General features: G+C 39.3%; 2 protein-coding genes across 2 annotated transcripts in view; one reads left to right on the top strand and one right to left on the bottom strand.

Annotated features, from left to right (window-relative positions):
• The window catches only part of LOC139709932 (kinesin-like protein KIF16B), an 85,066-nt gene extending 67,663 nt beyond the window's left edge, over window positions 1–17,403 (top strand). The window contains exons 21-31 of the mRNA XM_071621888.1: window positions 3,338–3,702; window positions 4,223–4,419; window positions 5,280–6,374; window positions 7,258–7,403; window positions 7,950–8,129; window positions 8,728–8,773; window positions 9,216–9,263; window positions 9,758–9,871; window positions 10,391–10,480; window positions 16,117–16,200; window positions 16,998–17,403. Coding sequence (XP_071477989.1) covers window positions 3,338–3,702; window positions 4,223–4,419; window positions 5,280–6,374; window positions 7,258–7,403; window positions 7,950–8,129; window positions 8,728–8,773; window positions 9,216–9,263; window positions 9,758–9,871; window positions 10,391–10,480; window positions 16,117–16,200; window positions 16,998–17,153 — 2,521 coding nt within the window. The 3' untranslated portion in view covers window positions 17,154–17,403. The remainder of the gene's footprint in view (window positions 1–3,337; window positions 3,703–4,222; window positions 4,420–5,279; window positions 6,375–7,257; window positions 7,404–7,949; window positions 8,130–8,727; window positions 8,774–9,215; window positions 9,264–9,757; window positions 9,872–10,390; window positions 10,481–16,116; window positions 16,201–16,997) is intronic.
• An 8,431-nt stretch (window positions 17,404–25,834) lies between these two features.
• The window catches only part of LOC139709924 (cilia- and flagella-associated protein 70-like), a 33,500-nt gene continuing 31,994 nt past the window's right edge, over window positions 25,835–27,340 (bottom strand). The window contains 1 exon segment of the mRNA XM_071621880.1: window positions 25,835–26,490. Coding sequence (XP_071477981.1) covers window positions 26,260–26,490 — 231 coding nt within the window. The 3' untranslated portion in view covers window positions 25,835–26,259.

Genomic DNA, 27,340 nt, shown 5'->3' with positions numbered 1-27,340 from the left:
TGCTGCACTTTGAGGCTGCACCAGTCTGTGGCAAAGCGGCAATGAGGAAAAAAAATTGCAAAAACATAGCCACCATGACTTTGTTCACAAGTGCTGCTAGAAGCATACTTCACCCATTTTTGTGTCCTCCCGGATCATATCCTGTCATCAGTGTATGCACTTATACAGAGAGTAAACACATGAGCAGAACAGGTTTTTTTTTCAGTTGCAATATGTTGGTTAATTGATGACCATCAGTATTGCCAATTGGGTGCTCATTTTTCTTCTTTTTTTGCCCGATGGCTGAAAACTGGGGTGCAATTCATATACCAGCAAATACAACTGTATGATCTTCATATAAGGAGATGGCAGTATTTTGTGGTTAATACCCTGTTATAAATGAAAAGCCTACATTTCAAGATGGCACATTTTATTGCAAGAACAATAGTGTTCATATTGTTGCTTGTAATGGATATGAGAAAAAAGATATTCATACAGTAGACAGCCCCGGCGATACGGTGCAATCAACTCACTGATTGATAAGAGGCCAAAGCTTTTGAATTTGTATGGGTCATCGAAGCACTGTGCGGAGGGAAGGACAAAAAAATCTCGAAAGTTCACCTCCTCGTATCTCCCTTATTTTACCACCAAATCCCTTGAAACTTCACACATATATCTAATATGGATATATCATCCTTCGTATGATTTTTGGGCGAAAATGCTGATGTATCTTTCGAGGTATGTTGTGTGTTTTTCTGTTTGAGTCGACCGGGGGAAAGGGTTACGATTTTTTCTGGACATAAGTCTGCGCTTGCATGAATATGCATTTGATTTATATTGCTAGTCTGTATACACCAGACTCACTACCTGCGAAGTTTCGTATTTGTGCAATTAGTCGTTGAAAATCGGTGAAAATAAGATCAAGTCGGTGAAAATAAGATCAAAAAGATAACCCAATTAAAGAGAAATTACTGGACATGCACAACTAGATCATCCTCCTGTGCATGCGTTCTCTACTGGTCAGTGCTTGCTTAGCCAATCAGTGGTGTCAGGTTCGGCGCAGCGCGACAGGGTTCGGTATTCGGTCCACAGGGTGGTGAGTGGGCAAGAGAGGAACCCTGCAATGTGCTTCAACTGTTCCAGGCAGCACGTATGAAAACTGATACATCGGACTGCGTACTGCTTATGCTATGGATTTTACGTGGGTCACAAGTGACAGTGATCTCGATTTTTTCTGGACATATCCATGCGCCAAATGATACAGAAAAGATATTTGGAACACAGTATGGATATACTACCATTAGTCATATACCGAAGTTTCATTTTTGGGCAATGAAGGAAAACGTGAAAAAATAACACTTGTTTTGAGACCAAATTTTCTGTTTTGGAAGCTAAAGTTTCGATGTTATTTTCACAGGTCTGTCCTTAATAAAACCCAAAATAACTAACATTGCGAGTTAGAGAATAGTTTCTTCTTCATTTTGCTGTATGGATTTAATCATTTGATGGCTTCTGAGGTGAGATATCGCGATTGTCCTGCAACACTTCCCCAGCAGTTTTGCGTACACAAGCTGTCTACTTTATGGGAATGAGGCTTCAAGGTCATATGCTTTTGGCGAGTTAATTGCACCGTATCGCCACGCCTGTAGAGTTATTGATAAGATGTTTGATTTAAAAGGGGATGTCTGTAGCATAAAAGGGGATGTCTATAGCATACATCTTGCATACGTACAATGCTTGCATTACTTTCTTTTTCTATGAAATAGTCTGTGTAAGTAATGCATTTGGTGATCATTGTTGACTGTTCCTTCACCCCAGAGTCAGATGAAAGACGTGGCATTAGCAAAATTTACTCTGGTGAATCGTGATGTCACTGATGATATCACAGCTGCTCTTTAGGTTGCATGTCTGATATATTCCCCAGTTATTTAATGGCAGATATTAGACTGTGTATTGGTGTAGCATGTGAGTTTAGGGTGTGATGTAATATCACATTGCTGATGGCGAGATCTGGTAAGTTTGTTAGAAAGAAGCAGACATTATCAGAAATGGGTTATTACTCTGCACATTTTTTTTTTTGTTCTCTCTCTTCTCTGAAGGAGCTGTCACCAATTGTAAAATGAAATTTCCATCGCAGCGAAAAGTTTTTCATGATACTCTGCCAAAGGTTTTTGCTTTGAGCTTAAGCCATGCACCTACTAACATTCAGTCATCCACTGCTTTCATCTGCTTCCATTGCCGATTGCACAGCATGCACACAACGGCATGCAGGAAATATATCAGCTTCCCTCGGAAAGGCCATGCTACAAACTTAGACCTTGGATGGCCATGATTTGTGTGTGTGTGTGTTCTGTGTGTATGTGTGTTATATTGTTCATGGTGAAGTCTGCTATATATCACTGCATGTATTGATGGAATTTGTACTATTTCAAATATGTATGTGGTCAATAATAAGAGAATATTAAACAACATTGTAATCGACTAAATGAGGGGATGTATGTAACATGTTGAATGAACTGTAAAGGCATCACATTTTATCCATTGGTCTCTGAAGCTAATCCTTCTACCATGTTTTGTTGCCTTTAAACATACCATATCATTTGAGGATGTATGCCTTATCCTTTCATACACTAGCAGGACTAGGCATTAAGAAAAAAGAACTTTATAGAATTGTTATGCAGCTTGCCATGCATGGGATCTCTACTCATGAAAAGCGTACACGATTATATGATCAGGTTTGGAGAGAAATCTTTTTACAGTCTCACTATCTGCCTGTCTCTGTTTTTCTCTACCTTTTCTCTAGGTCTTGTTGTCTCTCTGTCCCTATGTTATTATGCCTGCCTTTTGTGTGTGTGTGTGTGTGTGTGTGTGCTTAAGACATTTCTGTTTGTATTCTCAGTTTCTCTGGTTCACTATTCTCAGCTGATGTGTGTTGTTGAATATCTCAGTCCTCTCTCCTGCCATCTTGCCATCTTCCTGCCTTGATAATTTCTTCTCTGTCCTCTAGCTGTCCATTAGAATTTCCCTTCTGTCTTCCAATCTGTTCATTAAAAAAAAATTTTTTTTTACCTTTGCCCCTCAATTCTATTTGCCTTTCCCTCCTTGTCTCACAACAGATGTCTCTCTTCTTCTCTTACACTCTCCATGTGTTGATGTCTTTGTTTTGGATCGTTTTCTCTTTCTCTTGCTCTCTGAAATGAAATCATTTTGATTATATAATATATAATAATGTACACATATGATATATATCTCCCGTCATGCCCCTATATATCTCTCTCTTCATTTATCTCTCCCTGTTTGTCAGTATATTTCATGATGACTTTCTATCTCTTATACATACACACACACATGTGCACAGATCTGAGATCCAGCAGCTGGAGGAGATGCATCGTCAGCAGGAGCTTACCAGGCAGCAGGAGCAAGAGGCCCAGGAGCGTGGGCTGCAGGAGCGGCTGGTGGCGCTGGATCGGCTGCGGGAGGAAGGGCTCTCGGCCCAGCAGCAGACGGCGGAGGCGGAGCGCCGCCTGGAGCACGAGCGACGGCGGCTCAAGCGCCAGAGCGTGGACATCATGCAGCAGCTGGCGGAGTTCCAGCGGGAGAAGACGAGGCACCAGCGGGAGATCGAGGAGCGTCTCCGGGAGCTGGAGGGAGAGAAGGCCTCGCTGGAACACATCCGCACCACGCTGGAGGGTCAGATGAAGCGGAGCCAGCAGGACATCCAAGGTGTGTGTGGTGTGACTACTGAGCATCCGCATTGTTGAGGTTCACAGGATTGAGAGATTTCTCGATCTCAAAACATTCATGAGGCTGGTGTGTGCTAACTTGCATAATTCAAATGCATTGAGAAATTGAGCTTCGATGTAGTAGGTTTATCTTCTTTTGAAGAGGAACCCATGTCTATTTCACATGCATCTTTATGCCAAATTCTTTTGTGGAGCTCATACAACCTTCCCTACCATGGGCCAACTGACTTTAGATAAGAGAAAATGATGTGAAAATAACATACCCAGATCCATATCTGCTCCACACTCTTTAAACATTTTTGTATAGAGTTGATTTGTTTCCTGTAGGCTTTAGCTGACATATCCTTAGGGTTGTACAAGACCAACCAAAATATCCCATCAGTGGAGATATGTACATTGCTCTGATTGTCCACCTACATTTGAAATTCACTTTCATATAATGCAATGATATAATAATGGAATACAACAGTCAAGTTATGATGGAAACCCTTCTTTTACAGAGGATGTTGCCATTGAGAAAGCGAAGTTGTCAGAGCTTGAACAAAAGAGGGCAGCAGAAGTCTTGGCAGCAATTGGAGAATTGACGGAGCAGAAGAAAGAGCTTGAGGAGCAACTCGCTGAGCAGAAGCGGAGACTGGAAGAAAATCTGAGAGCAGTTGACGAGAGGGAGAAGGGGATGAGGGAAGCCATGAAAAAGGTCTGTCTGCATTCCTCAGTGTTCATTGGGTTGCTTTGGTGGAAGAAGGAAGTTATAACATGTCGTGAATTGAGAGATTTTTCTTCTGCTTCACCATGACAATATTCATAGTCAATTCTTAGCAGTAGCAGGATGTCTTAATCAAGAACATTGGAGATGAATCTTTGAAGGCTTCCGTGGCCGTAGAACATTGGGTGGTAGAAGGCTTGACGATACACCACATATTCTTGCATAATGGCCAGAACATGCTTATTGAACATCAGGAGTGGGTAGGCCCTTTTTAGGGCCACACACATGTACACACCCTAGAAAGAATATGGGGTGCACTGTTAAGCCTCCTACCACCTGAACATTTGAGAATTGTTCAATTCTTACTAATGTTTGTTTGCTATGTCAAGTGGCACATCTGCTGAAGTGCCTTCCTCACAGATTGGCAGAGATGTCCAAAAATTACGTGTTGATTGATGGAAGTGACCTAATCCCCACGAATCCATATTGTGACACCATGGCCTTCCTGTTGAATTTAAAACGTTGTGCCTAAGTTGGCATGCAAACATGTAATGAGGTCAGATGATTTGGAGTGAACAGAATGCTAATGAAAAAACGCCAAATAATCAGCTTGCAAGTAACAGTAAGTACCTTTGCAGATTGAGAGATGATAGCAGTATATGTGATGCAGCTGTCAATGTTCCAAGGGAGTTTTCTTAGTATGAATAATAGGGTATTACCATTTTAGGTAGATATATTCAGGGGATGATTTTGTTCAGAGATCCTGAATGTGCAGGCTTAAAGTTGCTAATTGCAGCTATGTTTTGCAATGTTTTGCACTTATTTGTAATGTCCAATGTTTTGTTGAACAGTTGCAAGATGAAGTGAACATGAAGAAGGAGAAGCTGCAGCAGGAGAGGGATGAGGAGCGTCACTTCCTACAGGTGGAACGAGAGAAGCTGGATGCCCTCCGGGACAAGCAAGACATCGCCCAGGGCCTATCCGCACAGATGGACGATGCTGCCAGAGAGAGACTGTCCAGGGAGAGCGGTCAGATCGCCGAGGCTCGCGACGAGTTTGAGAAGTTGAAGCAGCAGCAGCTGGATGCTGTGGAGGAAGCAGAGAAGAACATCCAGGCCAAGGCGGAGTTTCTGGTGGGCAAGATTTGGGAGAAGCGGTCGCGGCTGCAGAGCGAACTTCAAGGACTCGATGATAGGGAACGGGAGGGGCAGCATCGGCTGGAAAATGGACTCTTTACTGGTGATGAGGAGCGTACACTCCTCGAACAGTCTCTGGAGGAAGTTGGAAAGAGGAAAAAAACTGTCCTTGAGGAGAGAGACTCACTTGATGCAGAGGAGGAGAATGTCGAGAAACTGATCGAGGATGAGTTTGTGGTGCTTGAGCAGCGCAAACGGAAAGATGAGACGCTGCTAGAGGAGCAGTGGAAAAGCCTGCTGCAGATCGAGGCGGCTAACCTGCAGTTCATCGAGCAGGAGGTGGTGGACCGATCCATGGCCTGGGACAAGCAGAAGAAGAAGCTCAGCAACATGGAGAAGCAGTTGAAGAACTACCACCAGCAGCAGGATGACCTGTGTAGCCAGGAGGCCGCTGCCACGCAGCAGCTGGATACGGAACGGACAGTCCTCAAGGACGAGTTTAAGAACCGTGAGCGAGGTCTACAGGGTGAAATTGCTGGGGTGGAACAGAGGATTGCGGAGGTGGATGCACACGATGAGGGTGGGGCCGCCATCAAGGTTCAGAAGGGACGGGTGGAAAGTATGGAGAACAAGCAGGCGGACATCCTACAGAGCTACCAGGAGAAGGTGACATCAACGGAGGCCGAGCTGGTGAAGCTCAATGAGGAGATCGTCAAGCAGCAAGGGAAGCTAGAGGAACTCAACCAGACTGGGAGCTTTATGGAGAGCCAGTTTAGGGAGGAGCAGAAGAAGCTTGACCAAAAGCTTTCGGTAAGCTAATTCACAGGCTCATTCTCAAACCCTACCCTATTTTGTATCAATATCACTTAGTATGCAATCCTGATAAAGATCTCTACTTAGTTCAGTCATTGTTTTTGTGTACACTGGTATTCTTCATTGTGCAAGAAAGAGAGCATATCATGATTATTCACTAACATTACATCATCCTACAGGTTTTAGATGAAAAGGAGAGGCAATATCATATAAATTTAGAACCAGCAGTGATATTGGGTAACATGACTTTGGTGCTAAGATGACATATTTACCCTGGAAGCAATCCACATTAGCTCTTTTTGTATAATAAAACCAATTAGAATGCACCCATTGGTGTGAATGTAAACATGATCTATGGTTGTTGTCAATGAGTTTAATGGATAGCTGAGTATTCTTCACATTCTTCACCAATTCATGGAAGTAGATATACACTGTATAAAGAGACCATTGACAAAATAATATACCTGGGACTAAAGCCCACCACACACTACAAGACTTTGCCACGATTCACCAGTCATAACGACCTAAAGCCTGGAAGTGTGGACTCACAAGCCTTGCCAGTTTCCAGACGTTAGACTTGGTCGCTGTGCCAGCAGTAGATATTTGACATGTCAAATTTTCAAGACTGGTTGTGGACTTTCAGCCAATCACACTACGGTATATAATATATTGACACTAGTACAATCAGATGCTTAGCTGTGTAGTCAGATCGCATGATGTGTGGTGTCAAGTCGCATGACTGGTTGTATGACCTAGCTTATTGCCGTAGTTGTCGTGCAACTGATTGGCTCGTATAGTGTATGGAGTGCTTAAGTCAAGCATGCATGTCCATACATGATGATGCGTGGAGATGACCTGCTTCTCTCTTTTACTTCACCAGAGTGTTCAAGTTCACGAGGAGCAGATGCTGCAGGCGGAGCAGGAGCTGCAGAAGCAGCGTGAGAAATTTGAGGAGGAGCGGAGGAGAGAGCTGGAGAAGATTGAGGAAGAGAAGAGCAAACTTAGTGACCTTGAGAACCAGGAGAGGTGATTACTAATAGGAAAACAAAGCAGCTTCCTGATCACAGTGGCTTGATGATGTTTGGATGCAACTCTATGCAATGTACAGCCTCACTAACTAGTCTAATATCCAGTCACATGTTGGTCAACCCTCTGGATGGCATGATTGATGTTCTGGCATACTTTCTCCACAGAACTTGGCCTTGATACGCTCAAAATTCTGTTTAGACTGGTGATAAGACTAACATGTATGTCAGTGGCTCCATTCTGCTTTTATGTCTGGCATGTAAACCCTTAGCAATACAGGGTCTCAACTTATTTGTGTGGGATGCTATACAAATCAAAGCTAGTTTATGATAGTCCATTAGTCAGATTAGGTATCAATACACCACTGTTACTGCTCATATGTATCCTCCCAAAAAAAAACAAACAAACAAACAACAAAACAAATGACAAACACTCACCTTGCATCCACAATTTGTAGTAGGTTTGCAAAGGGCATCTTCTTGCAATGTGTTAACCTGGAAAGCGATCTTGATTATTCTTTCCTTTTAACCCGACTCTGGCTGATAGGATCAACCGCCTCATCGAAGAGGAGGTGAAGAAGCGCCTCCTTGAGGAGCGCATGGAGCGGGAGAACAGCGCCCTCATTCAGAAGGAGAAGGAGAGGCTGGAGAAGGAGCAGCAGATGGCCGCCCTGCGTGATGCCCATGAGAGAGAGATGGCGGAGATGAGGCATCAGCTGGCCATGAGGTAACCATGGCAACTAAATCTCAAATTGGAGAGAAACTGCTAAGTTCTTTAGTTTCTTTTTCTTGTTTTGTGAGTGTGTGTCTGGCTCTATGAGCTACACATGAAGCGTGGATTGTAATTTGTCAGTTTAAGTAGATCAAAATTATCATAGGCACATTCAATTACTGTGACACTGATTGATACAAATTTGAACAATATGTTTAAATGGCTGTCGGTTGGAATTTTTTTGTTTTCCCTTTGTTTCTCATCAAATTTTTTACAGAGAAATGCATTTATGAAGATTCTTTATCAAAAGAAAGAGTGAATGCACAACCTTGTGTACTTCTGCATCCTTTGAGGAATGGCAAAAAACATCCTAAATACCTTGTTCTTCTGATGTAAACCTCAAAGGCCTTGGTGTATTTTAACAAATAGGAAAGTCTCCCCTAATGACACTGAGCTTCTTCTGTTAGATTTTATTGCTCCTTTGATATTCTGTGTTAGATGGTGTCAGTTCTATCAGAATGTACGATACTGTCTTCTCAAGTTTATTTTTATTTTTTTTTTCATGTTTGTTTAGATGATAGAGTGACATACACTGTAATTCATGTCTTTCCAGGGGCAGTCACTCAATTACTGATTTGCGCTCATCAAGATTATCTTTGGTAAGTAAATAATGTTCCATGAAGTGGTTCTTTGACCATTTACATTTTGCTTTAATTAGGTTTTGATGTTTCTTTTTTAAAAAGCTATTTTTTGTGTTGGTATTGTTGATTTATCATTACATGACAAGATTTGGTTGTGAATGAGCCAAAGGTACGTAGTATGTACACAGGTGTGTATGAATTCAAGAAATGTGTGTGATTAGGCCCTGCACTGTACAATGGGAATTTGCACTCCTACATTTAGTGGTTGGGTATTGGTGGTCATGACCAGATAGATATAATGTTATTTCTTATGATCATATTATCATTTATTAATTAAAAAAAACAGCAAAAACTGATTTTAGTGAGGGAGCTCAAAAGGTATGACTGCACCAACACTTTTTCCATTGTTTTACACTATTTGATTTGTGTATTTTGTTTTGTTTTGTTTTGTTTTTTTCAGAATGCTAGTGCAGATGGTTCTTACACAACAGAGCAAAGGAGAATATCTGTGAGTTCATAAGCATATTAGTTGTTGCACCACATGATTGTAGATGTCATATTGTATCTAATCAGTCATAGATTGTTAATTTGCCAGAATCGAGGTTAAATGTTTGTAGCCATCCTATCTCTTCCCATTTGGTGTTTTTTTTTTTTCCCCTCCAAACTCTTCATATTTTGAGAAATATTTGCTTTTATTTATGTGATAAATTGGTATTGTGAAATTCTTTAACAGTGTAAAGATTAATGAAGCAGTATTGATCATGCATATCAAAAAGCATTGTAAACAGATCGTGGAATGTGGACTGCCCATTAGTCTCTATGCCATTTGCGCTTCAAAAATAGTTGTCATAGAAAAAGACATGTAAGAAGAAAAGATTGACACAGAGCAAGTTTAACATTTGTGGTATGTACGTGCATACCAACATATTTTAAAAGGGAAAGTTATAATATGGCAACTTCATAATGACTCCAACTTGGGTCCATTTTCTTCGTAATATTTAGGATTTCATTGAGGCCCCGCACACAGAAGCTATCCGAGATGCGATTGGTATCACCATACCACGCTTCATGCAGCGTGGACATGGCTGGAACTCCTTCTTTGTCTTTGAACTCCATGTAAGCTTTCTCCATTTTTTTTTTACTCTGGTCTTCTTCTGCACTTGCACACAAAATGAATGATGGCCTTAGATGTCTATGTCGCTGTTTTAATCATGCTCTAATACTTTGCCGTGAGAGACGATCTGCATGTTAGTAATACTAGTTCTGAAAATTGTTCAAAACCTTACTGCTAGTCAGTGAAGCTTTGCAGAATGAAAATAAATTTGACTCAATTTGCAGCCAAAATTGCGAATATACATGCACATATATAAGTGTCTATAAAACACACACCCATTGCTGTTCTGTGCCTAGCCCTCAAAGCAACACAATTAGCTGATATATATTCTTGACACTATGGAAATTCTGCAATGTTGTGTCCCAAAGTGAAGTTGGCTTTGAGTGCTTGCAATGTATATGAATTTATTAAAGAATTGATTTTATAAAGAGCCCAATGCCCATAGCTGGCATTAGACAAAATCTCATTTCAGGATGGTCCAGGTAACATCTTGTGAAATTCATTGTTCCATATTGTTACAGCTAAGGGTGTTGAACGAGACGTGGGTGGTCTTTCGGCGCTACCGAAAGTTCAGGGAGCTGCACGACTACATGAGGAGAAAATACAATGAGGTAAGGTTATCTTGGGACTGAACTACACATTTGACTGAAAATTGTGCCTCCAGAGAATGAAAGCAAAGCAAAACCAACTCTTTCCATCCTTAGGCCATGGGGTGAGCTGGTTTTTTCGCTTGTTTCGTTCCGACAACTGCGGCACTAAAATTTCTCCACAGCTACGTGTAAAAAAATAACCAAAAAGGCTACAGGAAAAAGTTCGACACAAACCCTCCTGTAGTATTTTGGTAATTTAGGGGAAAACAGTGAACTTTTTTGTCACTGAGGAGCTGAATATGTACACTTTGCCGTGTACGATATTCATTCGCGAACGATCATGTGATGTATGTTATCCAATCCGAATCGAGAATTATCGTTTACGAGTCAAAATGGCTGCCCCCTGTGAGCCTGTCCACTCGTCTATGTCGTCTGCTCTGCCGAAACTTTTAAGATGCGTTTTTATGCATGTAACATCGATGAAGTTTGAAAATTTCACGGCTATGACAAACCTAAGATAGACGAAACCTATTTTGTGTGCCAAAGAGTGGATCAAATTGAGTGGGGGAGACCGTGAAATCGCAGACCAGAACGAAGTGATTCAGCTGCTCGGGGGACAGACTGCAACCTACGTAGGATAATTTACAGGTTAGTTTACGTGCGTACAGTCTTAGCAGTCGACACTGCAATGCAGTCTCTCTCATGTTATATGCGTAATGTTAATGACCATGATGACTACAAGTACAACGTTAGCTATGTTATGAACGTTGCTTGTGTATGTTATGTATGTTATAATGGGCGCTAATGCAGTAGCTTAGCCGTTAGCGTGTCTGTTACATTTTAGATAAATTATCTTGAATTTCACCTTGGCATGGCATAGCGCCGTTATAATGTAGCCTAACAAGTTAGATGTAATTTTACATGTTGTTCTATGTACAGCCCAGGTTAGGTTGATGTAGCTGATCGGTGATATTGTTTTGTAAAAATCTTGACACACAGGACTGGATTGAAAAAGGTCTGTAAAACTGCATGTAAATTTATATTTTCATAATCATGGCCATGGAGTATTAATATTAAAAATCCATCCTGTTTCTCTCACCCCGAAATTGGCGAATCCCCCCTCAAAACACACATTTAGCATCTCATTAAATTAACTTATTAATATTTGATATAAATAGGTCTAAAAAACCAACGATGACAATAACATAATTTCAACAACTAAACTCCCTAAAACATATGATTACCATTATGTTGTGCCAAACTGTAAAGCAGTGGGTGGTGGTGATAGTGAAAGGCCAAGGATTACTAGTATCAATGATGATAAGGCAGTTGTATTCATAATTATGATAATTGATATTGCATGTGATCAGGTGCTGAAAGCTGTAAATGTAATTCAAAATCAGTAATTGCACTGCAAGTACAAGTTGAAGTAGTTGATGATGACAATGATCATGAGGTGTTAATGATTACCTGGCATAGTACTAGGGCCTATTGGTAATTACAAGATTCAAATATTGGCAGTCAATAGTCTACCGTACATTTAATGATATATTGAGTGTAATGTTCAACCCCTCCCTCTAGCGTTTAGCCTTTTTTTTTCCCCTAACAAAATCCAACGGCTAATCATTGCTGTTCATTTCTCCATTGTATTAAATAGGATTCCATGAAACGTGCTACAAGAGGTTTATAGATAGCAAATGCCTGAATCTCGCTAGGAAACGAAAGCTGAAGGAGGAGCCTGGTCCGTCAGCAGGAGCATCTGTTTCCTCCCCTAAGACGCTCACATCAAGATCAAGATTTTCTTCTGGAAGCTCTTCAGGTTCTGCTGTGTTGCCTGTAAAATGCATCATTTGCAACAGAGTCAACCTGCTCATTACTTGCCAAGGGAAATAGGTTAATATGATTGATATTGAAGCATGAAAACATTGTCATGTTACTATAAGTTGTCCTTGATAAAATGGAGCAACATATATACACCACTGAAACATTCACACACATACACAAAGAACTTCAGTGCAAAGTTCAGAAACAGCAGGATGTACTGTATATGCACCAATGCTTTGGTCAATGTGATTAATGTTCAAGAATTGACATCTTACCAAAGTTGTGCATGATAAAATGTCTTTGTAATACAGATTGCTTCCTGTATTTTGAATGCCAATGTTTATGCAACATGTTTTGACTCCTTGCCTCAGTATGTGATTGTTCGCCCTTCAGCAAACATTTCTGCCCACTATTATGATTTGATTAGGGTTGAATTATTCTAAGAACAAAGATGTTTTCCTTAGTGTGTTTTTTTTCATAAAACTGAATGACTACAATTAAAATTTGTTTCTCCCACTCTGGGGAAAAAAAAAATGTAACTATTATTAATACTGAAACAGAATGTTCATGTAGAAAGGTCAGTACAATGTAGGTGTGAGTACAAAATCAGTTTGCTAAAACTAATACACACCAGCAAAATGAAAATTGTGCATAAGTTGAGTCAGGTTTGCACAGATCCTCTGATATTGGAAGTTAATTGCAATGTTATCATAATTTTTAATGCCAAACCTGTTTTATTCTCTCCAAGATTTTCAGGTACACATTGCCTCCAATACAGAATCCAACAGTTTTCACTCATGAATGGGTAAACTATAATTTTGCCTTCATTTTATATATTGGCATTTTTCAAAACTTTTACACCCTTTCAAGGATATTTGGACCATGGAATGTTCCAGGAAATTTATTAAAACTAGAAAATTTGACTGATTATCATTTTGAACTATCTTACATGAAAGGAGGTAGTGTCCCACCATGTTGTAACCTAATGATAGCAATGAAAACTTCAGGAAATTTTATGAAGATTAAATTTTCTAAAGTACTGTATAATATTTCATGAACAACATGATTGCTATGTGATCTAAGTATATTAAAGCTTCTTAAGAAGAAGAAGAAGAAGAAGAAGAAAAGAAAAACATGTTTACTGATAAACAATATGATCTGTTTAATAGTAATGTCTCATGTGTGTAAATGAGTTTGTATGTGTGCGTGTGAGTGTATATAATATGTCAGCGTTTTTTTATGCACCTGTGTGTGTGTAATGCACTGATCAATACAATGCCATGTATTATATCATTGTGTGTGTTCATGTTTTTGATAATCTTTTTTATGATGCTGATGTGATAAATGGCCAAGGCATGTAGAATAATATTTTAATACACTTGGGTATATTGAATTTTAATAACTATGTGTGTGCGTATGTGTGTGTGCATGTGAGGGTGTGTGTGTGTGTGTGTGTACAATAAGATTCTCCCACATGTACGCGGACACACACACAAACAAACGCACTGAATTTTTTTCTTCTTTTTTTGTCTTGAATGATTAGTCATTTGATTAATAACATGTCTTTGAACAGAATATAAGGCATTTGCCTTGACCTCTGACGGTCAGTCAGTGCTCTCTCTCTTATGGTCTCGAACCACTTTACTCTTGTCTTCCTTTGCATAGCCAGCATCAGGAAAAGCTGAAACATGAGATATAATGCAGCTATTAAACCAAAACTTCACTTTTTTTCTAGGTATATGGCTAAAAGCAGTGCTTTACAAATGTGTATATGTATTTCAGCTTAGAAACACGATGGGAACTATACTGCGGCTAGCAGCCCCATACGCATAACTGCGGCCAGCAGCCCCATACGCATAGCGTCATGGGGCTGTGAACTGTAGCATACAGGATCATGACGGAAGTTTAATCGCGGACAAATATCAACTTAAAATCGGGAAAAAATCTTCAATTTGAAGACTTATTAATAAATTTGAAGTATTGATAACAGAGTTCGTGCAAGGTTTGCTTCTGCAAATAGTTCCTTTCTGTTCAAATTGATGACTAAATGTGACTCGGTCGAGAGGAAACTGGGAGAACTACACTGAATTGACGGCCAGCGCATGCACACACAGACATCTAATATCCAGTCAATGGATTCGAAATTTGTGCACAGTGATGTGTGCGCCTGCGCTGACCGTCAATTCAGCGTAGTTCTCACAGTTTCCTTTCGACCGAGTCACATTTAGTCATCAATTTGAACAGAAAGGAACTATTTGCAGAAGCAAACCTTGCACGAACTCTGTTATCAATACTTCAAATTTATTAAAAAGTCTTCAAATTGAAGATTTTTTCCCGATTTTAAGTTGATATTTGTCCGCGATAAAACTTCTGTCATGATCCTGTATGCTACAGTTCACAGCCCCATTACGATATGTGTATTGGGCTGCTGGTCGCAGTTTATAAAATATGGATTTTCGCAAAAACTACAGGATATTTTGAGGAGAACTTTTTACAGTATATTTACGATGTACAAAACATCACATTTCCGCATTCAGAAAGTAGTGCCAGTGTTGCTGGAACGAAACCCATTTTCTAAGCCTCTTTTTCAGCTTCACCCCATGGCCTACCTGGAATGAAATAGATTTTAAAAATGAGTATTAAACCAGAGTCTGTCATTATGGTGTGGGATGAGAATCTGTAAACATCATGATAACAATTTCTAAAGACTGATAATTGTAAACAAGGCATGAATTCCTTCTTCAATTTTGCTGTTACCTGGGGCAATGAAAGCACTGTTTTTCCCTACATGACCATTCAGACACAGGGCAAATGTCCATACATGTAGTATTCAAGGGACCAAAACCAGTACATGATACCTGTCTGGCTGTGAATTCTGTTTGCCCCCAAGCCAAGCTAACTTGTACCAAAGATTTACCAACATTCCTACATATTATTAATCATGATATCATGTTAGAGATCAGAATGCAGTGAAATGCATTTAAGATAAATTTTAGTCATTTTAGTTTTATGTGCATTGCATAAAAATCCAATGTTAGGAAGCGAACATCAATATCAAGGCTGTGCTGGATATGTTTTGGTTTCTCTCAATGCTGCTGGTATTTAGCAAGATTTTTCTAAAATGTTTGTCTACCCATGTGAAGCACAGGAATGTCAAATGTATGCATCATGCAGCTACCATGATTATATCATGAATTTATTGTAGCTTGTCATTTGTTCCAGAGTCATGTGTACATTTCACGAAAAATCATACTAGATATTGTGTAGCACCAATTTCCAAAAATTATGTGTGCCCATTGCACATATACAAAGAAATGCTAAATTACGCCTCAGACTATATGCTGCCCGTAGCTTCAATATTAATTATCTGAGTGTGCACGCGACAATTATGACATCAGATTCATCATGTTCCTGCAATTTGGAATCTGTTTGTGATTTTGCTCTACATCGTAGCAATCCACCCATTCATTTCAATCTCTCATGTTAGTGACAGGATCTTATGTACTGTAAAACATGATATATTTGCGGCATGAAATTTTCGCGAATTGGAGCCGGCGGCCTTTATTGCGGCACGAAATTTTTGCGAATTGCCACTAGCATTCAATGCATATAGTGTAGACAAGAACTTTCGCATGCATTTTAATTTCACAATCTTGGCGTTCGCGAAATTTGCAAAATTAAAATGCACGGGAACATTCCTCGTTTTACAGTATTGATTATTGGCCATAATGGTACAGCTTCTCTGTGCTGTGTGCAAATGGTGGTAATAGTGCAACTTCAGATGTAATGCATCTCCTTCAAATTTTTGTGCATCTCTCTCTTCGTCCATTCAGGTTGGGGCGATCCAGTTCCCTCCTCGGCACCTGTTTGGCAACAAGTCTGAGAGAGTGGTCTTGAGAAGGAGGGTGGACTTAGAGGTGAGGGAACTAGACCTTGATACTGCTGTACATTTCTGTTTTTTTGCTGTCTATATCTGATATTTATCATGATTCTTTTTTTTGGGGGGGGGGTGAGGGAGGGAGGGAGGGAGGAAACAGATTTTGCCTGTGTCTAAATTTGATTGTACAGTATCTGCCACAGATTAAGAATTGTGGGAAAACAGTGGACTCTAAACAAAATGACAGTTATCTCAACTTCGGGAAGGGGGGGGGGGTAAAGTAAAGTAAAGTAAAGTAAAGTAAAGTTTCAACGTTTTATGCACTGTCTTTCACAGTCACATCTTGGTGTTGTGTGCTGCAAACATGAAACAGCTAGTGTTCGGCTGCTGTTAAGATGGCTGTATTGTGTTCAGTAAATTCTGAGATGTCAGTGCTCATGTCCTGTCGTCCACCCCCCCCCCCCCCTCCCCCCCCCCAAAAAAAAATAAATAAAAATAAAAAAAAATAAAAAAAATAAAGAAGAACCAAAAAGCATGATAACAATGGTAAAAAATAATCATTTCATCCTCGAAATGAGATCGTAATAATACATATATCATAAGTCAGCATTGCATCATAGAAATGGTAACCCAGTCCAAATATAAGAACCTTGTAATTACACGTAAATTTACCATTTTCATCAGTTGATAACCATGTTATCCAATTTCATTTCTTCCATTAACTTTGAATTCAATAAATGTTAAATCTATGTTTTCATTCTGTGTGCATAGCAAATTACTAGCTGTGTGACACTGTGGTATCTGAATGTATTTGGGTCCTTCACTTTTTAATTTCAGAGATATCTTCAGAACCTTGTCACAGTCTGCCAGAGGATACCAAAGTGCCCCATTGCTCCCGGGCCAGGCCGGGTCCTCTCCAAGCAGGTCCTGTGTGATTGGTACCCTTTCTTCCGTAAGGGGGCCTTTGACGTCACCAAGTACGGCACGGGATGAAACATGTGGAGCAGCTGTTTTGTCGCATGTCCTGGTGGGGAAATATTGCCGGCAAAGACCTCTCAAATTCTCTCCAAGTTATAATGTAGGACATGTGACAAGTGGAAGTAACGCTGCAGTGTAAAACTTGCCAAAGTGTGTTTGTGAGTAGATATCTCTTACATGCTATGTTGCCACTGAATCACTTTTAATGGATTATCTCTATCTTCAAGCCCTTCCTTACCTGTAGTTGCCCCTAGACTGTGTCACATTGCATCCTATCCATATGAGACATTACTAATAGTGACATTTTGTTGTTCCTTTTTTTTTTTGGGGGGGGGGGGAGGAGGAGCAAAGCTGTTTTAATTGCATATGTACAAGAAAGACACCCCCTCCCCATAAAATATTGATTTCTATACCTTATAAGTAAATCACTGTGTGCACTTTGTTACAAGGCTATTTAGCCCAAGTCCTCTCAGTCAGGGGAATGGAATTCTTTCTTCTTGTGCCATATCAGTGCCTGGAAGACATGCATCCTATCTGCAGGGTTCTACTCTTCACATAACATGGTTATGCAATTAAAGACTAAGTAATCAAGCGCAGTGCTTTATACGTAATATGCCTGTGCCATTGCGGCAATGTTACTGTCCTTTTAAACCCAAATGTGCATTTTTTTTTGTCCCTCAAATTACAAACTTAAAAAGCTGCTAACAGTTATGAGAAATATGATATTACAGGGCTCATGGCATATGTGCTTTTGCTATAGAAAATTGGCTGTATATTAACCTACTTCTCAGAGTGAATCAATGTTGTAGAAGTTTAATGGCTAGAATCTTGCAGCCCGTGGCATTATGACAAAATTTCTGTCTATGTTGCATCAAAATGTTTTTGAAGTAATAATTATGTCTAGCCTTAATGTGCTGAGTAATTCTTCAGTTACTGGCGAGATAGCCCTACAGTGCCATGTCTGTATGGAGACTCGAGGGACAACTAAAATTGGTTGATGGCTCCGGCAAAAGACTACTGGTCCTTACTAGGGAAAACGAGAAAAGAACTTGATTGCATGGGACCACTTAAACCTTGTAAGCAGCCATGCATCCTATTCAGTCTGAAGAAGCCAATAACTTAGCATTAACAGTGACTGAATGCTCATTCATACATTCATTCATTTGAGCGTATGGCACATTGTGCCTGGTTGATACCGTTTGCTGACTATTGCTAGTCACCTGGGGTGAACCACGAGGGGTTGGTATCATTTGCCCGTTTTCTCGTGGGGGTGGGTAGGGGACTACTTCACTGGGTTGACACCCTGTTCTTTGCGATAAATGAAGTGGGATCTTTAATGTGCATGTATCGTGGCTAACACACCCACGGGACCTCCATGTTATGTCCTATCTGAGGGACAGATTGTTTTTTGCCTATTACTAGAGGGGACAGGATGCTTAAACACAACATTGCTCAGTGAGACTCAGGACTTGAACCTGGTACTCTTGGATGTGAAGGTAGACGCGCTACCGACTGAGCCATATCCCCGCCCTTGCCTCCAAAGTAGCTGGATTACAGGCGCATGCCACAACGCCTGGCCGACTGAATGCTGACTGTGAAGAAATATGAGTAGGGGGACTCTGGTGCATATGAATGAAACAAATGCAACACTCAGTCAGAGGGGACTAAATGTGACTGTGCCTCAACACACACCCATACATTAAACAGTTTGATTTCTCTGAGGCGGTGTTTCGGCTCCAAGGAATGATTTACAAATAATATCAATATCTGCTGGTCAAGACGGGGCGGGGCATTTGAAGGGCTGTGTGGAAAGTTGTCAAAAAATTTGGATGCATTTAACGTTCAAGTGTAGAGTACCCTCTTGAGGACAAAGCAGATATTAATCCGTGATGACTCAGTGATTTGTGCAGTTTTTACAGTGATTTTCTTTTTTTTCTGTGGAGAGTTATATCTGTAGTCGGCCAACATGTTTGATATCAACTTCTTGGCTGGTTGGTTGACCTGCATTTTATATTCCAATTTCTAGAATGGATCTTTGACACTTGAGCAGGGTAAAAGTGCCATGCACACACTTCCAGCCACTAAAGGGAACAAAAATGTTGTCTTAATGTTCAATTTGAACCTTGGGAGGGTCATCCTTTCCAAGTATTTAGAATATCTGAAAGGACTAGTCACAGTTCCAAATGGATACCAGACTATATTTTGTGATCTTTCGGGTGTGTGTGTGCACAGCTGTTTCTCAGTCATGGTGCATCTATCTTGTTTGGGTCTTTGTGCTTTGTCCTTTCTGTTTGTTGTGTTTGATGAAGGTAATCTTGGGAATGATATTGGATACATGCGTTTCGAGGGACAACATCTAGGTGTAAGTCAAGAATTATGCACCCCTGTGTTGATCTAAAGACAATGCCTTGGACTGGAATCTCTCTTGGTAGTCAGAAATATCACGGTCATTGATGGTATTCAGATTTCAAGGAAATGTATTTTGATATACTATCTCGGAAATATTTAATTAAATCAGAATTTCCACATGTCTTCCAACTTTTCTACTTATGCGTAGATCATATGACTTTGTCGATTTTGAAATTGATACATGTATGTCTTGTAATTCTCTTATGGCGCATTGGAATTTTCAGCACGATACTTAAACTGGCGGGTCACAAGTGCAAATCTCTCATGCAACCTTCTCTTGTCTGTCTTTGCATAAATATGAATTCCACTTTGCCTTGTTTAGAAATAAAATGTCAAATAGGATAACTGAAAAAAACAACAAACTTGGACTGGAATAAAGAAAGTGTGCAATTGAAGCAAGTGATGTTACAGTGGTGATGCAGAGTGCACACGGAGTGCATGTAATCCTTATTGAACAAGCTCAGATGGATAGATAGCAAATGTCCAATGTTGAATGCCAGCTGCTGCAGGATTCTCTGCATGACGTGCAGTTTCTGCAGCGGTGTTGCATAAGTCTTGCATGCAATTAGTTGCATGTGAAAGACTGAGAAGAGAAAACTGATAAACATGAAGAGATACCTTGTACTTATACAGAACTGTGTGCCGTGTTTCAGTGGCAGTCAATTGCAACACTGAAGCAAATACAGGTAATTGTGTAGTACACAACAAAGTAGCCTTTCAATCTTTACAAAAGAAGTGACAGATAACAATGTGACAAATATGATATTTGATTGTATTTGATTGATTTGTTTGTACTGTGAAAGTGGACATTTTTGCGCATTTCGCATGACCAGAAACCAGCACAAAAATATAAACACATGAATACTTTTGCACGCTGTATGTTCCACTAATAAATGTCTTGATTTCGCAGAATGAAAAACATGCGAAATTCATCTCACTCTGCTGAGCGCAAAAGATTACTCACGCTGAAATAACCACTTTTACAGTATTCATCAATGCACTGATTTCAATCCATTTTACGGGCCCATGGAATTCCATTTTAGGTTTTAAATTGTCAGTAGTTAGGGTTACATGTAATGTAAACTTTTCTTTTTTAGATACTTTATTAGAATCTTTTTTAAAATTTTACTGTTGTGAGATGTGTTGATGCAGTGCATTGTTCTGCTTCACCTCAATTTGAGACGATTGGTATGGTTCAGTCGCTATTGTGTGCTTTCGCAATCTCTTGCTAGTGGGAGTGGCAATTTTAGATTCGATACTAGAATCAACTTAACATACATTATGTGAACTTTCATGGCACTGTAAATATATTTTGAACTTACATTTGTCCGAATTCTATGATTCCTTGAAACAGAATATTAGGCATGGGATTATTGTTTGTACACTGCTTGCTGCTTAACTTTTTTTTATTTCAAAATGGGGTTAGAAATTGTTTCTTTTGTGAAGAAGGAATCTTACTTTGCTTTATTTCTTCTTGTTGTCTGGTGTGTTGCATTAATGCATTGACTGTATTTACTGACATGTCCACTAAATGCTTCATGATGATTTTGTTTCTATATTTTGCTGCTGTTGTGTTTACGCCATAATCAACAATGACGTAGTATCGTTAGTGTTGCTTGAATCACTGATACCATCTCTGAAAATCATGTTGTGTTGCATGTAACTTTACAATGTATGTGCGTGTGTTGGCAGGAGGAGTTTCTGGAGAGAATACAGCAATGGCTGTCTTTACAGTGTATATATGTCAACCTCATGAATCTGTATGTAGCCTCATTACCTATGACTGTTTGTGGATATTGTGTATGCCTCAAACATCCAAGTACTAGCAAACCACTTCAAAATGTGGCAAGGTCTAAGATGCTTCATGAAACAACAATTTTGACAACTTTCTCTTTGTAGGGCAGTCCTCAGAAAACAATAGTTGAAGTTATTAGATGCAGAATGCTTACAGAAACCCAAACATGATACTATGACTGTAAATGGGATTATCCTTAATGAGAGGTATGATTGTGGAAGTGTAGGTGTAATCTCATGAAATCCTTCTTGTACCATCATACATTGGTAACCTGATGCAATGTCATGGATGCATCACCCTTTATTGGTTCTGTATAAGTTTTCACACATGTCACTTTCTTGGATAAAAGTGAAGCTATTGGTGGATCTCATTTCAAAACAGTACAGAGTGATAATTTCCCAAACATGCTTGATTTACAAGAAATAAGGGAATGTGTCTATTTAATGAGATATATGCCATGCTTGTGTATTTTTGTTTCCATTTCCACTGGAGAGACATTCCTCCATCATGATGCATATTTGCCAACTTGTATGGATGGCATAATGATTTCATTGAATTTGACCAAAACTAAAAGAAAAAAAAAAATCTTTAAAAGATTATTAAAGTCTGTCCAAATTTGCTCAGTTTACAGTTTCTCTTGATATTCTGTGTTCATTCAATCAACATAATTTTCTGAGGACGATGCCCCTAAGAAGAATCCCTGTCTTGTGACATGTGAATGCTGAAAATATCCAAATTTTACCTTTTCATGTGTACTGAGACGAGTTATACATAATATATGGCTGTTATGGCCAGTTGAAAAGTGCAATAAATGGAACCACATGCCTGTAAAGGTGATTGTGTTCTGCTAAGACTTAGAGTGGAATAAAACTTGTGGAATCTGATATGTGTCTGTTTGGAATCCTGTGTAGTTCAATCAAGAGCTAGTTTGATTTTATCATCATCATCTTGCCATGACCAAGGGAGAAAAAGCAATTATGGAGCTTGTATCGTAGGTGCTTTTTATTTTTGTCAGAATAATGTTCCTGTTACTTTCTTAGATTTGTTTGGTTTTTTTTTTGTAATTGAAATGAATCATTATCTTTGAGAACTGCAATACCACTATCTCTCGGTTCTTGAACCTCTTGGCTTGTTAATTATTTGGAGTAAAAGCTTTTCTCTCATCATACATTCAGTTGTGAGTATCAGTCATTGGTTTGTCATGCCTTGAAACAATTAGAATCAAAGTTGAAAGAGGTCAACTTATCTCTTAATCGCTTATTGTTGTGTTTGATTGTTCTTTTATTATTATTAATTCTGTGCATTGCATCATTGTATATGACAAATGTGATTTTTGATAAACAATCAAGAAGGTCCTTCCCTTCATACAAGAGATTGATATTCAAGGTGATCCTACTGAAATTTGTCTTATAATTTGACTTATTTATACAAGTAAAGAGCACCAAGATGCAGCTTGGTGTGTTCCTACAGGCTTTTAGGGGTCTCCCTGCTGTATTAAAGTCATACATTTTGTGTAAATAGTGTGAATTTAAACTATTGCATTTCTATTTTTCATTATGTGCAAATCATGTCTGGATGCAAAGCATAGTTTTTGCATTGAAGGAGTTGAATTCCGTGGTCCTATGTGAGATAATCTGGAATTGATACTTGGGCAACACACACTAGATACGGTGTGTATGTGTGTTCATGGTAGTGGCATATGTCACTGCATGTAGGTGCAGCTTTGACCAGAATGTGCCAGTTATTCATCTCATTCAGATTTGTGATCATGTTACATTTGCTCGGAAGGGACTTTGCTGGTGTTTGGATTGTAGATGGCAACGCGTAGCTCAAAGATAAGCCCCTTTCCTGTCTCTTGAAAAAAAAAAGAGATAATGTATCATGAAGAGATGCTATAGGAGAGCAAAAAAAAATGAGAAAGGAAACTGTGTTTTCCCTGGAAAAAGAAGATGGTAAGATACGATATGGTACCTTCTTCCTTTAAGAATATTTCTGGTTGGATAACTAAGGGCTTCATTCACCTATCAGCTGCCACCCCTACCAGTACACATTGTATATGGGTACCTTGTATCTTCCTGTGGTAAAATTGATACAATACTGTATATCAATAAGTTCCGTATCACTTACCCGTTACTCTGAGAGTTGTGTCAACAACTATAGGACATGAATGCCTATTTTTGTGGTAACCTTACTTGATGCGCTCATGTATAAAGTTTTGACAGTGAACTTGATATTGGCAGAGTGTAAAGTGTTTCCAGAATAACTTTAACCTGTCACATATGTGATGAGAAAGCTTTCTTATTTGTTGTCTTGCCAGGTAGGCATCCATGTCACAGTGTGTGTGTATGTACACATAGGCAAAAGAAGAAGAGCACAGAGCGTAAATGAATTAAAAAAACATTCATATGATGTTCGTACACTGCACCTCTGGCCAGGAATCCTTTCTAAAGAAATTATGTCACGTAAGTCAATTGTCGTAGAGGATTGACACATGAACAGTGTATTGATTTTTATGTCGCTGCAAAATGTTGATTCTTTCCAAGTTGTACTTAACATGTGAGCAACCTGAGAAATGCCAGTGGGATGATGCAAGTACATGTATTTTTTCACCTTTTTAAAGAATAGTTGGGTGCAAGGGGGTCTTATCTGTAGCAGCAATGAAATATTTTCAGCCAGTGATGAATAAAGATAGGAAGGAAACATTTTTCTAGAAACTTCTTCTGTTAAAGCAGTTGCTTTGTGTCTGTGTTTCATTACAATTGTTTCAAGCTTGATGACCACCATTGCTACGTCCCACTGTTATCAAACAGAATGAACACAGTCTGTTGTGTGTGTGTGTGTGTTTGCCTCTCTCTCTCTCTCTATTTTAATGACAATACACTGTCATAGTGCTATTCAATCACTCATGAAGACTGTGAAGAAAAAAAAAATGGAGGTTTACAGGCATACACTGTTTTGAAATGTTTAAGATATGTTTCCACTTTTTAAATGCTTTACTATGAACTATCTGATTAACCAGGGAACATCTAAATATTAATACATTGATTCATCACTTTGCAAATGGGAGAATGTGGAGGTACTGTAATGGTAGTGATAAAGTTATGAACAAAATGTGAAAAGAGAAAGGCCATGGCTGAGGGTCATGAAAGTTACAAAATGTTCTTAGAGGGTTAATGGATATTGTCATACATCACTTCGGTCTTTATCCTTGATGTTCTTTGAGGAACCACAGCAATGACATCTCTGCAATCATGGCACTCACATGCTGGTATTTCCATACAACAGAAACCCATATGCTCTCCACACAGATACACATGAAAACACACACACACAAACTCACATCATATATGCTATATCAATATGTGCTTGTGGAGTTGCATGGCAGGTGACAATGCCTTTTCTCTTGTGCGAGGCCTTTACATCTAATTCATTTATCTAATTCATTTATTTAATTTTTTTAAATTTTTTTTTTTTTAAAGAAAAACAATTCATTTCATCACAAGGATCAAGATGTTGAGTGAGAATGAATTTGGGCCGGCACTCCACTACAAGTAAGTAGGAATGTTATTTGGCAATTCTCAATGCACTTTTCATGTGTAGAGTCATGTAGCACCCTCAAGAAAAAGACATAAACATCAACAATGTGTGATAAAAATCAAATCCAGCAATGATGAAGGCACAGATGTAGTCCATGTCCATTAAAACCTTTGCTGAGGGTTGCTTTTATATTATACACATTATATTCTTACATATGGAGATAACAGTATTCACAGTACATGGTATGAAGGATATCTACACAGAGAGTGAAAACAAAAAAAATCCCAACTTACATATGTACATGACATAAGAAATATATTATCAAGTCTTGAAAGATTGCATATAGGTGTTGAATGTTCTTTGAAGTGGACGGAAATATCAGAATACTCAAGAAGAATATTTATGTTGGTGTATAAATGATGCATGCATTTGCTTTATCTCATATATTTGATGCTGCAGGTAACTGAGAAGCAATCGGGGGTTATTGTCGCAGACTTTTCATATACCACATTTCTCTCTGATCCCAAGCCCAATATGACAATTTTCATGACAAATGCTAACACTTCAGACATCCACGCTTAAGGGGGGAAAACTTCACACACAGAGGATTGTTTCATTATGAAAAGTGATTAAGTTATCAATGAATGAAATGACTGGTAGAGTGAGTTAAGTGTCTGTACACCATGACACAATTACTTGGTTGTACGGCATATCACTGTGTTTGGCTACAATAAACTGGAATGAATAAAGTCCCAGTACTTTGGTGTCCTATTTCATAGACAGCAATTGTAAAAATGCATTCATTGAAGTTCCTAGGGCAGAAGCAACAAGACACACAGTTAGTCTGAGCATTCAAGTTGTTGCTGTCAATGGTTAACTGCAATCATTGATACTATCAATGATGGCAAATATCTTTTCTAAAATGAAAACACAGGTGCAGATGCAGTTTCTGGTTTCAATACACTACCCCACAAGGGAAATTGATTATCTTCACCCACCACTTTTAATACATTCTGGAGAAAGCCTTGTCCTCCCTTGCAACGAGCCTGTGAAATGATTATTCCATGAGGGCTTGTTTGCAACATCACAAAATGCGACTACAGTAATGGTCCCTTTCCTGGGAGTGTAGTAACCTTATTAAAGAATACAGGTGATGGAACTTTGTGAGAAAGTGACTTCCTAGACAGAAATTGTCATTGCACCCACAAGGCAAAGCTGTATGACATGTTGCAGTATACATTTGACCATATAATTATTCATGAGCGCATTCCACAGTTTTGACAGTAAGCATTCTTGCATTTTTGTCCTAGCTGCCTGTCTTGCCCCATTAGCCAGTCAACATTATGTTAGTCCAGGATTCAAGTTCGCAAACAGCGCCCTCTAAAACTGAGGATTGCCAAATCCAACCTCCTCCTGCACCGCGTGCACCTCTCCGAGGAGGTCCTCGTCACAGAGTCCAACCTTGAGAGCGTACTTGTAGGCCTGCTCAGCCTCTTGCTGGCGTCCGGTCCTCAGGCACACCAGGGAGAGGTAGCCCCAGACCTCGGGGTCGCTGTTGTTCAAGATGTTTGCCTCACAGAGGGCGTCCTCTGCTTCAGAGAGCTCACCAAGCTGTATGGACAGCAGTTTGGAAACATGATTGGTATAACAGATAAGCTTCTTATATATATATATATTTTTTAAAAAAAGGATACTGTAAAGGTGGATATTTTCACGCGACTAATATTTCGTGCTGGGCTGGGTAAGAAGAGTTTCGCGTATTTTTAATTCTGCGGAATCAAGACATCAACTACTGGAACATATAGTGCAAGCAAAAATATTTGTGTGCTTTTATTTTTGCGCTGGTTTCTGGTTGTGCGAAATGCGTGAAAATTTCCACCTTTACAGTACTGTATGCTCCACTGCATTTAACAGAAAACAGTCAAAGTATTTCCTTGTAGCTAGTAAGAGTTTTGGTCACTTCAGGAAATGAGCATGACAGTAAGCAAACATTACTCATTGTTTCCTTCATGTCATTAGAACAAAGCAAACAGAGAAGATAGTATCTCAAGACTCTGGCAAATGCTTGATGGCAATTGTCTACTAAATTCATTGTAAGTCAACTTAAGAGGCAGGGTAAGAACATCACAACTGTTTTTCCATGGCATGCTATTTGAGAAGTGTGCCCTATCATCATTTCAAGTAGGTTCTTTCATTTAGTGCATGTTATCACTCCCATGGTATTGTTCATATTATCTCAAGAAAATGCTTTAAGGAACTTGATGGCACTTCTACATGTACTACATCATTACAGTGTTAAAGTGTGTTCATACCAAAAGCAGGAAATTTGTTATTAACTTGCAACGAATTTCAAAAAGAATATTTGAAGATAAACTGTTCCAAGAACTGTGCTATAAATTCCTGTCGGATACAATGATCATGTCACTTGGAAAAAAGGGGAGAATTAGAAGATAATGGCAAA

The sequence above is a fragment of the Diadema antillarum genome, unplaced genomic scaffold (genome assembly GCF_040938485.1).
Source record: "Diadema antillarum isolate AM-2024a unplaced genomic scaffold, OU_Dant_1.0 seq00001481_RagTag, whole genome shotgun sequence".
NCBI classification, from domain to species: domain Eukaryota; kingdom Metazoa; phylum Echinodermata; class Echinoidea; order Diadematoida; family Diadematidae; genus Diadema; species Diadema antillarum.
The sequence above is the reverse complement of the archived record's forward strand: the minus strand, read 5'-3'. Positions and strand labels throughout refer to the sequence as shown.